Source organism: Pinus tabuliformis, chromosome 6, assembly GCF_031772625.1.
Source record: "Pinus tabuliformis cultivar Carrire ecotype Pingquan chromosome 6, CPIR1, whole genome shotgun sequence".
NCBI classification, from domain to species: domain Eukaryota; kingdom Viridiplantae; phylum Streptophyta; class Pinopsida; order Pinales; family Pinaceae; genus Pinus; species Pinus tabuliformis.
Window position 1 is genome coordinate 488,419,787 of NC_142292.1, and position 17,086 is coordinate 488,436,872.

Here is a 17,086-nt window from a genome sequence, read left to right on the forward strand (position 1 = left end):
TCACCGTGGGGATGTTCTGATACAAGTTTGGTATACAGGTGGTGAATCATGGGATTCCCAGTTCGTTGATAGAGCCAACCAGGGAAATTGCGAGAGAATTCTTTCAACTTCCATTGGAGGAGAAGTTAAGTACACGGTGCAAGAACGCGAAGGTTACGGGCAGGTCTTTGTAGTCTCCGACGATCAGTAGCTGGACTGGACAGATCTTCTGTATCTAACTCTCATGCCTCCAGAAAATCGAAACATGAAATTCTGGCCTACAACACCTGCAGATTTTGTGCAAACGGTAGAGGAGTATGCCGTGGAGCTTCAAAATCTTGGCCATAAAATTTTGAATATGTTAGCGAAAAATCTTGGTTTACAATCCCCAGACTGCTTTGTCAATAAGTTTGAAGAAATCTCAGAGGCAATGCATTACTACTCGTCCTGTCCACAACCCGATCTCGTTTTAGGGTTGAGCGTTCACTCAGACGGAGGAGGTATTCCCATATTGCTGCAGGATGATGATGTTATCGAGCTGCATGTTCGTAGAGATGGTGAATGGATTCCAGCTGACCCTATCCATCGTGGCCTCGTTGTGAATATCGGGGACATGATACAGGTAATTAGGTATCCAGTGAGGCGCGTTAACTATTTATGTCTCGAGACTATAGGTACACAGAGGAACCATGATAAATTTCTCATCTGGTTGCAACTATTTGACCGTAGGTTGAAATTGTTTTTGCATGTTGGCTAAACTGACAGCATAGGAAGATAGCATTTCACAATTTTTCAGGTTGAAAGATTGCCTTCTGGGAAGGATTTATAACACAAGTTAAACATTGTTACAGATAAAACAGAGTACTATGCTACCAGTTAAATGTGAAGCAATGCAATGAAAAAGATAGATCTATCACTGTCCATGGCATGCATAATGGGAGATTGCATTTCAACGATTTAATAGTTATGGCGATGGATGGCAACTGATCAACTGGAATGCGAGAACATTCAGTGAAGGGTGACAATTTTAGAGGAATAGGAACATCTATTTTCTATTTATAAAGGAAATTCTTTTCAAGCTATTTATGTCTTTAGGTACACTGAGAAACCATGATAATTTTTTCCTTCCTAACAAGGATTTATAATAACACAACCTAAAACATTGTTACAGATAAAACAGAGTACTATGTTATTAGTTAAATGTCAGGCAATGCAATGAAAGAAGATAGATCTATCTGTGTCCATGGCATGGGAGATTGCCTAGGATTTATAATAACCCAACTTAGAACATTGTTATAGATAAAACAGAATACTATGTTACCAGTTAAATGTCAGGCAATGCAATGGAATGCGAAATTAGTTCAGTTTCTGTTGGGTGAACACTGTGGACACACCTAATACGGACAATCCGGTAAGATATAATCGAAATGAAAAATAGAAGCCATATCTGATAGTTGCCGATATCATGAAAAAATTGAAGCCACACTGATACCATGGATATATCAGAGCCAGGTTTCGATCCTGGGACCTGTGGGTTATGGGCCCACCACGCTTCCGCTGCGCCACTCTGATGGCAGATGTTGAAAATTTTCCGGAATGTTTTGGAAAGCTATAAAGTGGATTAAATTCTACTATCGGTTGAACTGTTGCTTCTGTTGTCTTTCAGTGTGGGTAGCATATCTGTTTTTTGCCCAGGCGACCCGTGTCCGCAACGGAAAATCCATTTTTCCATTAAAAGAATGGGAGTTATATACCTGTATTTGTTAGCAGTCCTCAATTACTTGGAGCGTTGTTTAATCGTCGCAACTCCATCGATCGATTCTTACAATGTTGTCGGGGTCGTAGCTAATTTGCCTTCAAACGTTTTACAGATTTAATTTCTGCTCTTTCAGTCTCATCTAAGGGTTTCATTGTTTTCGATATGAATAAGGTTCCAGCCATTTGTATGTGCAAGGTTTACTTTCCAACACAAAGTTGAAATTTATATTCATTGATATTAATATATTAAAATGAAAAAGTAAAATAAATAAATGAGATAAATGCATAGAAAAGATATTAACAATTAAAATTTTAAAATATTAGAATTACACTTTAATATTGAAGATTTTACTTCAATATATATCTTTAAAATATTAAAGGGTTTCGTCATTATTAAAAAGGTTGTTGAAAAAATAAATAGATAATTTGGATAGAGATTTTTAGAAAAAAATGAAAAATAATGTAAAATGATTTTAGAAAAAAATGAAAATCCATTTAGTTATTTATTTTGGTTGAAGGTTATAAACATTATTAAAGAAAATGAAGATATTACAGTGGTTGAGGTACATTGGTATGCCACAAATACTCACCCATTCAATGGTGTGTACAAGCGAGAGATGGTAGTTGATAAACAAATTCGCAAAAAGAGAAAAAGAAAGGGTATACATATAAATTATTGTCGCACAAACCTATTAAAACAGGGAGATGTTGACATACTTGTCTATGACTTCAATTTAACAAAGAGATGAACTCTTCACTTCAAGACCATAGATATTTTGAAGAAGTTGCTACCAGAAGGAACAGTGTTGAGATGGGAGTCTGTTGAACCTAGTCGTAGATTTAGAAAACTTTTGAAACTTGAAATGGTGGGCATGCATGTTCACTCAGATGGGGCTCTAGTTGATGAAAGAGAAGAATATGGGTCATCTTCATCTACATCTCGTCATTCATCTGAAGATGTAGATTTTGATGATGTGCCAGATCCTATGGGTGTGCCAGATCCTATGGATGATTTGAATAAATGTCTAAGACATTTTATGTAAATGAAGTTTGCATGCTAACTTGAAATAAATATTTTGACTTCCATATGATCTTACATGAAGTTATGAATCATTTCTATGTTTGTTGGATTTAATGTTTTAATTAAAAGAAATTCATGTCTTTAGAGATGTTTGCATGGTAACTTGAAATAAATATTTTTGACTTCCATATTATCTTACATGAAGTTATGGGTCATTTCTATGTTTTTTGGATTATATGCTTTAATGTATGTGATATTCAATCTACGAAAGTTGATATTTTGATTAAAAGTAAATAAATATTAGAAATTAATGTTGATTTTTAAAAGTATACAGTGATATTGCCATGATATTATTTATTGTTATCATTTGGTATAAGATAGTTTTAAAATTGGTTGAATTTTAATGCCTTATTAAAATGGGTGATTTTTAGGTTTTTCTTACAATAGGATAAGTTGTCTTAGGCTAAAATTTGAAAAGAGCTATAGCTTTATCCTTTGAAATACAAATTACTCTTGAAATAATGAATCTTTCATTTACTTGTTCATTTTTAAAAATTGTTTTAGTCATATAATTTGTCCATAATTTCATGGTTGAAAGGTGTTACAAACTGAAGGTTTTTAATTACAAAGTTGAAAATTTGTCAAAATGGTAAGGTGTTTCTGAATTATAATATTTTATCTTTAATGCTATGGTCGAAAACAATTACAATTTCAAGGTTTTTTAGAGTCAAGATATTTTATCTTTAACAACATGAATGAAAATAGTTGGAATTATGAGGATTTGAGACATGATATTTTATTTTTGACATCATGTATTTCAAGGTTTTTTAGAGTCAAGATATTTTATTTTTAACAACATGAATGAAAATAGTTGGAATTATGAGAATTTGAGACATGATATTTTATTTTTAACATCATGTCCGAGAATTGTTGGAATTTTACAGTTTTTCAAAGTCCAGATATTTTATCTTTAACTCCGGTGCTAAAAATTACTCTTGGAATAATGAATCTTTCATTTATTTGTTCATTTTTAAAAGTTGTTTTAGTCATATAATTTGTCGATAATTTCATGGTTGAAATGTGTTCCATACTAAAGGTTTTTAATTACGGTTGAAAATTTGTCAAAATGTTAAGGTGTTTCCGAATTATGATATTTTATCTTTAATGCGATGGTCGAAAAAAATTACAATTTCAAGGTTTTTTAGAGTCAAAATATTTTTTTTTTAACAACATGGATGGAAATAATTGGAATTATCAAGATTCGAGACATGATATTTTATCTTTAACATCATATCCGAGAATTGTTGGAATTTTATAGATTTTTAAAATATGGATATTTTCTCTTTGACTCCATTGCTAAAAAATGTCAAAATTGTAACTCGATTTTTTTTGTTATTCCATAATAAACACTTTTTTTAAGGGTGTTTTTTCATCCATTTTTCAAAACAAAAATGGTTTTTACTTCCATATAAAAAAATGTTGAAAATTTACCCTAAAAAAACATCATCGTTTTGGAATAAACTATTTTCATTTTTGGGTTGTTTTTTCATGTTTTTTTGTTTTGTTTTTGGGCTCAACTACCCGTTTTGAGGTTATAGTTTTCATTTGATCGGTAACTATGTTATTAGTCTTTTAATTTTTAAAAATTTCACATACTATGCATTCAATCTTGTTAATATTAGTGTGTATCCCATAATCCAATGCCAAAATATACACTATAAAATATATCTTTTATCTTTTATATCCAATAGTATATATTAAATTATGTAAATCATAACATAAATCATATTAATTAATCTACTTTGAGTTCTTATTCATAAGATTCAATAATTTTATTTATTTTATCTTTTAGATCCAATAGTATATATTAAATTATGTAAATCATAACATAAATCATATTAATTAATTTACTTTTGAATTTTTATTGATAACATTCAATAATTTTATTTTATTAGGTTGGTTACCTTATATGGCCCATAAGATATCTTTATCCATATCTCATATATACAAATGTTATGGCATGTCTAGGTCAAAGGCATTCGATTTCTGGTCTTGAAGATTTTATTGTGAGCGTTCCATGCAATTTCATTTAAACATAATGTTTATTGACAAGAAGCATAAAGACCCAAAATGTAGAAAAAAATCATATGATGCGTAAAGAGAAATCCAAATTCCAACCCTGCTCATACTCTATTCCTTATTTCAGTTTTCTACTTTTGAACATTATAGTTCAATTTTCTATGCCAATTAAATTTGAACAACGATGTTCCATCTTGATGTTGAAGAAAAGTACTGCAAAATCCAAACTTTCAATGTGTTAGACTGGCGTGCTAACCAACTACACCACATCACCAAATACATTTTAAATTGAAGTGAAAACCAACTACACCCAGGGCACCATATATCTATGAGGTGGCAATTTATTTTTATGATTGGATGGTGTATATAAAGACATTGACATGAAAATTAGAAGGAGTTCAACCGTATAACCTACTAGCATGATAATCAACGACACCACGTCACCATATGTTTACAAAAACAAGGAAAAGAACTGGAGCCTTTAAATGTGTTAGACTGACGTTATTACCAACTACACCACGACACCATATGTCTAAAACTGCAAGACAAAAAAAAATGGTGCTACCCAGACTTGAACTGGAAAGAAATTCAAAACCTTATTCAAGAAATTTTAGAAATGGTATCATTGTTTCAAGGTGTCAACTTGTTATGAGAAACTGATTAAACTAAATAACATTAACGCATGTTGTATATGGGGCAAGTCATTTTCAAATGGAAGGTCCTGTCTATGATGAATACATGGCGGATTTGATTAATAATTTTGCCACAAAGTTGTAAATGAAAATAGTTGAATCAAAGGCAGTACTGTATCCATTCCCTTCTTGCAAAGAAAAGCCTTGTAAATGCAAGAATGAGCATCTTGTATACATCAAGTGATGTTTGAAAGGTTTAAATCTGACATAGAATGCACTTTAGCAAATGCATCACATTGTTCAATCATGAAATAGTTGATTATTTCACTGCTTCACTTCATTTGATTCTTTATGCCCCTTGGTATTGTGTTGATTGAGAAAAGGACAAGGTCGATTTTACTCCTTGGTAGATAAACAAATATTCGTCTGAGGCATGCCTACAAATAGTATTCAACATGGGGTGAAGACTGTGTGGCCATGGGCTTTGGTTGAAAATGGGGATGTGTGGTTGTTGAAAAAGTATGAGTTGTAGCATTAAGCTAAGAGTTTATGGAAGTAAGTGGCAGAGACAACTAAATTGTAATCACAATAATGGTGTCTATGTATTATTTTGTATTGAATGAAATTTTGTTTCAAACGAAAAATTGTTGTTGATACGTTAACTATTTAGTCATCTAAGATTCTCCTGACTATGGTCCTCTTCCCTCTAGATATAACCCCTCTGGTTGTAGCGTTTAGAGGTTTTAGGTATAATCATCAAGGCCTAGAAAGTTTGGGGCATAGGTTTCTCTAATTACATTTGGGATAGAAAAGTAAAATTGATCAAGTCAACCCTGAAGCTTTGGGTGAAGGCATCCCATGGCCTAGGCAAGGGAAAATATGTTCTTAAAACCCGACTACAAGAAATGCATTAAAAAATGGAAATAGAAGAAATAACATTTGACTTGTAAGCGCAAGAGACTTGGGTCCAAAAGAAATCCATTCAAAAATGGAAAAAGAATAAATAAAATTTTACTTACAAGCTCAAGACGCAACATAAAATTCACAACGAAGCAAGGAATGCGGAGATGTGGAGGTTAAAAATAAGGGAGCCTATGGCTCAGACCTAGAGATAGGATTTTAATCCTCTTCCAAATACAAAAAGAAATAGAACACTAAGGAATAATGTCAAGGAGATCACATTGTAAAATAGATCCAAAAATTTAGATTTCTAGGTGTTAAAAAATGCAGCTAGGAACCACTTTGCCAACCTCTTCACTGAGCATGAGCGAGTAAGCCCTGGAGGATATAAAGGCAATGCTAGAAAACAATTTAAGATTGGGTTCAAAAATAGATAAATTAGGCTTAACGAAACCAATTGGAGTTTTGGGCTTGACAAGGCCTTAGGACCTTATGGGTTCTTCATCTCCTTTTTCAGAGTCTTTTGTAGCTTAATAAAAACCTCTCTTAAATAATGTGGTAGTTTGTCCAAAATTTATTTAAAATGGGAGGTAACATCGACGTAGCCTTCCTAGATGTTAAATCAAATAAACCCAATCTAACCACCTTCTCTAGGTTTAAACCTATCTCCCTACAACTAAGCATACAAGAATATGTTGACTAAAATCATTGCCAAGAGGTTGAGAGAAGATAGGTCCAAGTTAATATCAAAAAACCAAGGAGGATTCATGCATAACCAACAAATAGTGTATAATATTGTTCTACTTCAAGAATCCATTCATTTAGGGAGAACAAGGAAAAGGGAACGATAATAAAGCTCAACATGGCTAATGTATTTGACAGGGTGATACATTCCCTCTTTTTTGAGATAATGTCCAAGTTCAATTTCAGCTCTACATTCATTCGTTGGGTCTCTTTCTCCATCAGAACCCCATGAATTTCACCTTTGGAAAATGGCAAACCAAACCCTTTTCCATAGGGAACTGTGGGTTGAGGCAAGGTCACCCGCTTTCTCCCCTATTATACATTATCGTGGTAGATTCTTTGAGCAAGAAGATTGAACCAAAAAGGATCTCAAGTAACCTTCCAACTATAAAGATTGTTAGGTGAGATCAAATAAGATATGATAAGATAATTTTATTTATGTCCAACTACTGACCACAAAGTAGGTCAAAGGGATTGTTGAGTACAATGATGTCCATACAATGCTGGAGAACCAAGCAATCTCCTATAAAAGATACAATGCATGAATATAAAAGATAAAATGCATAAACTATAAAAGATACAGTGCATGAAATGTTATGGCGGAGAAGATCTAGGAGCTAATGGGTCTGAGGATCAGACCCATCTCTCCTAACATATGAGGCTGAATGAAGAACACTGAAAGAAACTCAACAAATTTTGCTGGCTCAATGAAGAGATGGTGGAAAGTGCGGATTGTCCACTAAATCATTGCCTAGGGGAGTTCGCACATTACTGAGGTCTATAGGACCTAGTCTGTCTCCTAGGAACGGATCTGAGATGGATCTGCTACTGAGATCTCATGTGGTGGTGTGAAGTCCCATGGATCCTCACTGATCTAGAGTCTGGATATGTACTAGTATAAGTCGGTCTCTTGGTGCCCCTGTCTAAAGGTAGTACCCTGAAAATTATCGTGATCTTCTGTGTGGGGTCTGGTCTGATGGGACGCTGAAGAATATGCATTCGAAACCTAAGAGACTCCTGCAAATATAGGGCCAAACATTTTTGATCGGGATACCTGAAAAGGTCGACGAGGGTCTAAAAATATCTGAACAAGCAGTAGAACCTTCCTCTAATATCGTAGTAGACAGGGCATCCAAAAATGAAGTGCACCTCGGTCTCCACTTCCTGTAAATGGTATACCTGGTAGATTTTATCTGGTCTATTAATCTGGTGTTTCATCTCTATCCGAAGTCTATGAGAACCTACTCCGAACTAGCCTAGACGAATGCAAAGAGCATGCATCCAATGGTGAAATGTATACTAGGGTTGAAGAATGAGCCTGTCTCTCAGCTCCAAAAGTGCTAAGTGTAGAAGGCTATCTTTGGGCGCAACCCCCTAGAGGATTGACCCAAGTGACTTGGACAAACTACCCATAGATGTCCTCCTTGATGATCTTGTTCAACCCTTGTCTAGTGGGTAAAATGTGACTAGGATAATCTAAGGAATATCAGAAAGGGCGGAGGTGATCCAACTGAATGCCCACTAACTCTAAGAGATCTAAAACTCTTGTAAACCAACATATAGCCCGGCTTGAGGGAGTAGAATGGGAAATAGTCTCAGACAAGAAATATGCCAAGTAAGGATATTGGTTCCTACTCATTATCGAGTCTACAAAGCCCTGGACACGATGCAAGAATGAAACCAATCTAAAGACCGTCCCAAGCCGAAAGGGCTTAGCTCCAAACTCTGCAAGGATGATGTGTTGAGTTATTGTCTATTTGCATCTAATGATGCAACAAAGGAGAAGAATTTGGACTCTCTCAGCTGAAGCCCAATCTTACTCAAGTAAATATGGTCCCAAAATCTTTGAGACATATAGAAAAATGGGACGGATCAAGGTGTCCATGAGGCTCATTTTAGATGAGATGTCATGGAAGTGATGTTGAAAGAACTATCTCTCGAGAAGCGCTAAGGATCCATATCCTTTGTTAATTTGAGGCTAAAGTGTTGGTCACAAACTAAAGTGGGAACTTGAGAATTGCACCCCCAAGTAAGTATACGTGTTGGTGATCTCAACCTCCTCCCCTCTAAATAGGAAGTGAAGGTATGAAGTTTTCTTCACCCCATTAAAGATCATAACCTTTGTTTTACCCAGGTTGACCGTCAATTGTCAAAGATCACAAAGCAGAGCTAAGGCATTAAGTTGCCTCTATAATCCTTCTGGGGATGAGGAGAGGGTGACCATGTCGTCAGCGAAGAGTAGAATAGATATCAAAACCCGATGAAGAAGGCAACCATCGATGTCCTGGATATGCTCGTGTAGAAATGCCTCCAACTCATCATTATAGATCCCAAACATGGTAGGGGATAGTGTACAACCCTGTTTAACCCCAATAGTGCTTCAGATGAAATCAAACATGCCATGAGCCATGCGAATATGACCAAGGATAGACTCATATAGGCACATAATAGTTGTCAACAAGGCCACAAGGATGCCAATATCTATGAGTCTCTGGAGTAAGGCTTCCCTTGAAACAGAGTCAAAAGCTTTCTGAAAATCTATAAAACAATAGTAGACTTTCGAAGATCGGTGTCGTGCCTCCTCAATCATGATGCGGAGGGTGAAGATGTGGTCAATTGTCTGATGAATCGGTCTAAAACCTACATGTTCCCTATCTCTAAGTTGTCTCTGCTCAAGGTCACTAGAGAGTTACCTATGTAAAACAATGGCATACAACCTCGAAAACGTGTAGCCCACCATGATTGTTCTGTAGTTATTGGGATTTGAGATGGAACCTTATTTATGGATTGGATGGATGATGTGGTGTGACCATGTCGATGGAAAAACTTCATGAACGACATGGTTGAAGAGATTAGACAAGTAGCTAACCAACACATGGTAACCATGCTTAAATAACTGTGCTTGGTAGCCTTCCTCATCATTTGCTTTGATGTTGTTCATCACCCAATTGGCCTCTCTAATATATCTATCTGAGAATAGGTAACAAGAAGAGGGTGGGGAGGTAACATGGATCTGGGCCTGCTTGGGAATATCATAAAGGTTGGAAGTGTGAGAGAACATGGATGTAGGGTCAAGGTTAGATGGAAGAGGGGAGCATCGGGGAAGGATGATACACCATAATTGTTTAGGGGAGTGGGAAAGGAGAGTAGAAAGTTCTCATCTTCTATGAGAGACAAAGAGTCGTTTCTTGCGACGGAGGAGACGACAATAAGAAGCTTTAAGGTCGGAGTAGAAGGGTTGAGAGTGGGTGAAATCATATCAAAGTTCTCGATGTAAAGTCTTGTAATCCTCCTCATACCATTTGTTCATGGGGCCAAATCCAAATTTGGGGGAGATGGAAGTGGAACGAGTGGAGTGGGGGAAGGTTTTGAGCTTTGCTTCCCAAATGACAGATGAAAGATAGGTGTATTTAGTGGAAGAAAAATCACGTAAGGAGAATTAGGTCTCTGATGGAAGCATCTTGCGTAGGGTAGTGGAGAAGATGTCAAGGTTGCCTTCGTCAAATAGGAGCATCATCTTTAATAATTGCTTGCGTATTCAATCAAGCTTCAAGAGAGGAAATAAACCACCAAAAAAGTCTCGTGTTAAGCTGCAATGGTTGCAATCAAGTAGTGCGATCCATTTCTATAATAATCCAATATCCTTTCTCAAAGAATTGGTTTTCTTTTAAGTATTTACGAATGTCCATACTCAGTAGCAACATTTCCCCTCACTCCTAGTCAAGAATTGTAGAAAATATCAAGATGAAGTTTAATCAATGGAGTTCACACTAGAAAAATATGGCTGGTAGAGTAATCTTGATAAAATCAATCCTATCAACACTCCCAGTTTTCCAATGCTCAACCATGCTAGCTCCATTGGGCATCATGTTGTAGATAGGTAAGTAAATTCAGAAGTTCACATGGTAAGGAAGGAAGACCGATACCGAGAAGTTCCACTTGTTTAGTTGGAAAATTATGAGGCATCAAAAGATGGAAGAGGATTAGGGATTAAAGATGATGCCCTTATAAATTTTCCCATGGGAGCCAACCTACTCTAGATATTAATCATAGATAAAGCAAACCAGTGAGAAAAAGTCATCTGAAGGAAATATTTCTGAGTAGGAATAGATGCACCGATACAATGGAGGAAAATTGTAAAAGGGTTCCCAAATCTATAGCCTTATGAGCACTGCGAACCCAATCATCCAATCAATTTGTACATCGATCCGAGGAAATAGGAATAAAATTCAGATCTGGAAAGAAGATATTATGGGGAATATCATTTTATCTAGTAATTTGGAATTTGCTTCCACTAAAAGCATGGATGGAAGCACATAATCTAACCCATTGGATTCACATCTTACAACAGTCTGATCGCACAAGTCACTGGAAATGATGGTTGTTAATGAATCCCCCTAAGATTCTTCAACCCCTGGTTCCTATATTCTTCTTAGGCTTGAGTATATGTGTGGCTTGGGATCTAAATACTAAGTACCAAAGAGACTAGGGAGAAATGGACTTTAGAGTCAAAGAAGGCTACATTCATCAACATCTATTGATCCCCCTATTGCAGCGATATCCCATCTGAAAACACATATGGAACAATGATCTTCCTAAGGTTAACATATTGAATTGGACTATGCTACATGTTAAACTCTTTACCTCAAAATTTGAGAAAACAATGCATCCAGGATCCATCCAAATATGCCCTATTCCAAGGGGATGAATAATTGGTCCATCACTTATTTATTGTTGCTTCTAAAGAGAAGTGTGGTGGTTTTCTTTTGCCAAATTTTTTGCACCAATCATAATGCAAGGCCTGAAAATAGTATAATAACTAATGTTGGTGTGTTTGTGTCTATATATATATATCACAAGTGGGATCATTGAATGAACATAATTTCCTTTGAATGCATTAATTTTGATACTGTCCATGGTATATTGTTTATCAAGTATTAGCAACATAGTTATAATTATGGAATAGTTTTCACTTACCAAATTATTTGGTGTATCATGGTTTCATGGTGTTTTGTTGAATGATCATGTAAGAGAATATGTTGAAGATTTGATTTTCTCTCGCTACAATAAAACATTCACGAGCACCTAATTGATCGAATATGGACAATATGATTTCTTGGTTGTCATAAGAATTTTGGGATTATTTTTCAATTCAAACATCGTGTCGTGTAACAGAATCATGTTTGAATTCTGAAATAAAGTCATCACTCGGTTTGAGAAGTTTCCTTGTCAGTGAAACTTAAGACCAACACCACTTGAGTTAGTTGAATCAAGCACACTAATCCTAGGCCACTTTCTCCTATACTCTTAAGATTACTTCAGGGATTCCCCCTAGGCTACAATAGTTCTTTCAGTTATCCTAAAGTGTGAAGCAAAGCTACTGTGGTGATATTGGGTAGATTGCCTGATATATCCTTAGGATTTTCAATTCAAACACCGTGTTGTGTAACAGAATCATGTTTGAATTCTGCAATAAAGTCATCACTCGGTTCGAGAAGTTTCCTTGTCAGTAAACCTTAAGACCAACACCACTTGAGTTAGTTGAATCAGGCACACTAATCCTAGGCCACTTTCTCCTATACTCTTAAGATTAATTCAGGGATTCCCCCCTAGGCTAAAGTAGTTCTTTCAGTTATCCTAAAGTGTTAAGCAAGGCTACCGTGGTGATATTGGGTAGCTTGCCTGATATATCCTTAGGCTTTTCAATTCAAACATTATGTTGTGTAACAGAATCATGTTTGAATTCTGCAATAAAGTCATCACTCGGTTTGAGAAGTTTCCTTGTCAGTAAAACTTAAGACTAACACCACCTGAGTTAGTTGAATCAAGCACACTAATCCTAGGCCACTTTCTCCTATACTCTTAAGATTACTTCAGGGATCCCCCAAGGCTAAAGTAGTTCTTTCAGTTATCCTAAAGTGTGAAGCAAAGCTACTGTGGTGATATTGGGTAGCTTGCTCGATATATCTTTAGGATTTCCCCTTTGGTAAGGTTAGGATGTTTCCTCTAGAGAGAACCTAAGTGATAACATACCGAAGATAATACCAGCTTCAAAGAAAAAAAATTGTAGTGCAATGGCCTTGAAAGAGTGTTTAAGCCCTAGTTAACCCTAGGAAAAGTGATAATCTAGAAATCTTAGTTTCATCACTGCTAAAAATCCATGTGCGATGCCACTAACCAAAATGTCTGGATCAATAACTTAAGCCAACCCTTGCATGTGGAATTCCACTAGAAAAAAAGTTTTTTTTTTTTTTGGATCCATTGCTAAATTGGGTGAAAAGGATGATCTGAAACATTGGTTCCATAGTTACAAAAGTGATGCAACTGGCAGAATAGTCTTGGATCAATGCACTGAGAAGCAATCTACAATCCCATTTTTTCAATGACAAATCCTGGCGATGCCACCAACCATATATCCTAAGGCCAACTCAAGGAAAATGCCTTAATAGTCATAAATGGAACCAACTATAGATCAACAAATCTTGAAAAGGTAAATCTCCAAAGAAAGTGCTCTTCCTTCAACACAAAATAATATCTGCAAAAAGTCTTAAGAATAGACACCTGGAATAAACCAGCAAGGAAATCCTCAAGTTGAAGGCTCTAATACTATAGAAGGCATGCAAATCATCTCCAAATAATGCATAGACTAGGGTCAAATAGTTTCAAATAAAGCACCCTTCTCTAGTCAATAACAACACCACAAAGACATGAAATACTCAAGTTAGGCTCCGTTTTGCATGCAAACGTTGGCCATAAAAGAACCAACGCAATCATCCCAAAAGGAAGACTCTAACCAGAAGCTCTATTAACCAAACTTCACCCACTCAAAGAACATATTAAGATTCAAAAAGGATATAAAATCAAATGGAACCAATCAGCGAACTCAGATTCTACAATAAGGGAAAATAAATAACAAAGTTAGGGCAGCACTAGAGCAACCACATATAGCACAACCCTAAGAGAGAAAATAAAACAGCCAAATACAAGAGTGCTAAAGAGATAGAACCTAAGAACAAGTGAACTATAATATATGGTGCTCATAAGCTAAATAACTTGTATAATTAATTAAAGAATAATAAAATTATATGAAATATTAAAATGTGAGTTGTGTAAATATGCAACCCAATGGGTTAGGTGCATTCCACAATTGAGATTTTGAGGCCACATTGACTAGGTTAACCTCAACCAAAACTAAATATAGGAATAAGATCAGCCATGGCAGAGAGTAAGCTTGCACCATTTTCAACAAATACAAGGCATTTTCTTTCATCATAGAAATTTCGGTGTCCTGCCTTGTGAGCCCACTTTGGCTTGTGGTTGTTATCTATGTACCATCTTATCAACAACTGCAGTAGTATTTCACTATGCTAGGATTTCATTCCACATTAATATTCCTTATTCCACTTGTCCTAACTTGTGTACTCTGGTTATAAGCTTTTTACAATGAAAACAAAAGAAAAAGAAAAGGAACATGAATTTAATCTAATCAATCATTTTGTAATTGTTCTCACAACATTCATGATATATCTATGGTCTCCATCCAATAGTCGAACTAATAGAGTATTGATTTCCTTGTCAAATGAATTAGTTGAGGCTCCCTTAAATTATTGGTTTATTCAAGAAGTGATAGATAGTTGAATATGTCAAAGGAGATTTTTTTTGGATTGGTGGAAACACAGCGTTGTTATTGCCCCCAGTGGGGCTCAATTTCCCAAGTAACATGTTTCTCGATGTCCCACCTTTTGATAGGTGAACTAACATGTTTGTCCAAAGTCCATTCAGAATCATCATTAAGTAAGGAGGGGTTGAATTTAAGGAGGATGTCTGATCTTTAAAACAGATAAAAGACTTATATAAGTGATTACAGTGAATCCACAAAGTACTGCCACTGTAACCTTCAAAATAAAATTGGAGCATCTAAAGCTACACTGCTTCAAATTTCAAAGTAACGATTCATTGAACCTTTTAGCAAACCTGAAATGTCTTGTCAATGACTTACAATGTTAAAAAAAAAAAAACCTATTGAAAATCAAGTGAAGATCCATCGAAAAGCTGCCAAATTAGGAAAGGGTTAGAAACCAGAAGGAAAATGTCATATGATACATGGATTGCAACTCATTCTTTCCAGGATGAAATGAAATCCAAATCTCACATTCTAGGAGACCACAATAATTTAAAGAAAAGAAAGAAGATATGAAATTTAAGGCATAGCTGAATGGTACAAATTTCTTCTGAGGTACTTTACATCCATCTAAGATTTTTTATATTTTGGAAAGTGTCATTGCAGATAGGCACAAAAGTTGATGATATGACAAGCTACACTTTTTGAATTTTTAGAGCTTTTCACTGCGGATAGGTGCTTCACTTGAGGATGAGAAAAACTGCCCCACTAAGCATGTAACTACTGGTGCATATTCTTCATCATCAGGTTCAGCAAAGAAATCTAGCTCATCAGGCTTCTGGACTAAGGTGGTCCCTATTACCTGTATCGCAATTCGTAGTACATACAAAATAAATAGCATGTGTACCAATGTCAGTCTGTGGGTGGGTTTAGATATTTGGTCCATTTTGAAATGCGTTCTTGAAAAGGGAGAATGTTGGGAAGTGCGAGAAGTGGGCCATGGAAATAGCTGGTTGGGCATAACTGCACATTCACAAAGAGTCAGACCCGTGCAACTTGAGAGGCGCTTCGAGTGGATTCTGTCTCATTTTAATCAGTTACTACACGCTACCATCAAATCAAATCAAGTTCCAATCACATCGGTTTGAATTTGAATACAGAGATGCTAAAGGAAAATCCTCTGAACTTCATGGATATTTGCAATGCATTGACAAAGCAAACAATATGTATGCTTCTGGGTAATGTTCTCGACGCGGTTTCAATACTACTCCTCAGTGGGCACTGATGCAGTAAAATGATTCATTTAAATGATTCCCTTGTATTCAAGCCAGTATTGCTTGGACATTTTTTTTGCAAGCACTCTTATAGTTGAAACAATTTCACCATGGGGATGTTCTAATACAAGTTTGGTATACAGGTGGTGAATCATGGGATTCTTGGTTCGTTGATGGAGCGAACCAGGGAAATTGCGAGAGAATTATTTCAACTTCCATTGGAGGAGACGTTGAAGTACGCGGTGCAAGAACGCGAAGGCTATGGGAAAGCCTTTGTAGTCTCTGATGATCAATAGCTGGACTGGAAAGATCTTCTGTATCTAACTCTCATGCCTCCAGAAAATCGAAACATGAAATTCTGGCCTATAACACTTGCAGATTTTGTGCAAATGGTAGAGGAGTATGTCGTGGAGCTTCAAAAGCTTGGCAATAAAATTTTGCATATGTTGGTGAAAAATCTTGGTTTACAATCTCCAGACTGCTTTCTCAATAAGTTTGCAGAAATCTCGGAGGCAATGCATTACTAATCACCCTGTCCACAACCCGATCTCGTTTTAGGGTTGAGCGCTCACTCATACGGAGGAGGTATTTCCATATTGCTGCAGGATGATGACATTATCGAGCTGCATGTTTGTAAAGATGGTGAATGGATTCCAGTTGAACCTATCCATGGTGGCCCCGTTGTGAATATCGGGGACATGATACAGGTACTTAGGTATCCAGTGAGGTGCGCTAACGGATTTTAGTCTCCCGACTTGTGAGAAACCCTATGTATTAGATGATGGCATTCCTTATGTTTCCAAGAGGTTGCGAGGTTGCTCCTAATAACTTTTCCTATTTCATTCAAGGTCTCTAACATTGCAACATTGCTTTGGATATTAAGTTTGGACAAGCAAAATAAGAGATTTAAAATCAAGTGATATTTGGAAAGCCAAAATCGCAAGATTCCAAAAAGGTGTAAAACCTGGAATTAAAACAAATGATTTTTGGGTAGGATTCATGCATCTTGACCAAGAGTCATACATGACACACAACCAAATAAGCCATTACAATGCTGCCTTGTTTGTACAGAAGCTTG

At 36.0% G+C, this 17,086-nt stretch overlaps 2 protein-coding genes across 2 annotated transcripts; both read left to right on the forward strand.

The window, feature by feature from the left end:
* The first annotated feature begins 244 nt into the window (after positions 1-244).
* Positions 245-16,304, forward strand: LOC149259440 (1-aminocyclopropane-1-carboxylate oxidase 2-like). Its single transcript, XM_089454168.1, has 2 exons — positions 245-601; positions 16,152-16,304. Exons 1-2 carry the CDS (start codon positions 245-247, stop codon positions 16,302-16,304), a joined length of 510 nt encoding a protein of 169 aa, XP_089310294.1.
* A 54-nt stretch (positions 16,305-16,358) lies between these two features.
* Positions 16,359-16,754, forward strand: LOC149259441 (S-norcoclaurine synthase 1-like). Its single transcript, XM_089454172.1, has 2 exons — positions 16,359-16,520; positions 16,614-16,754. The coding sequence occupies exons 1-2, from the start codon at positions 16,359-16,361 to the stop codon at positions 16,752-16,754; spliced, it is 303 nt and encodes a 100-aa protein (XP_089310298.1).
* Positions 16,755-17,086: the final 332 nt, after the last annotated feature.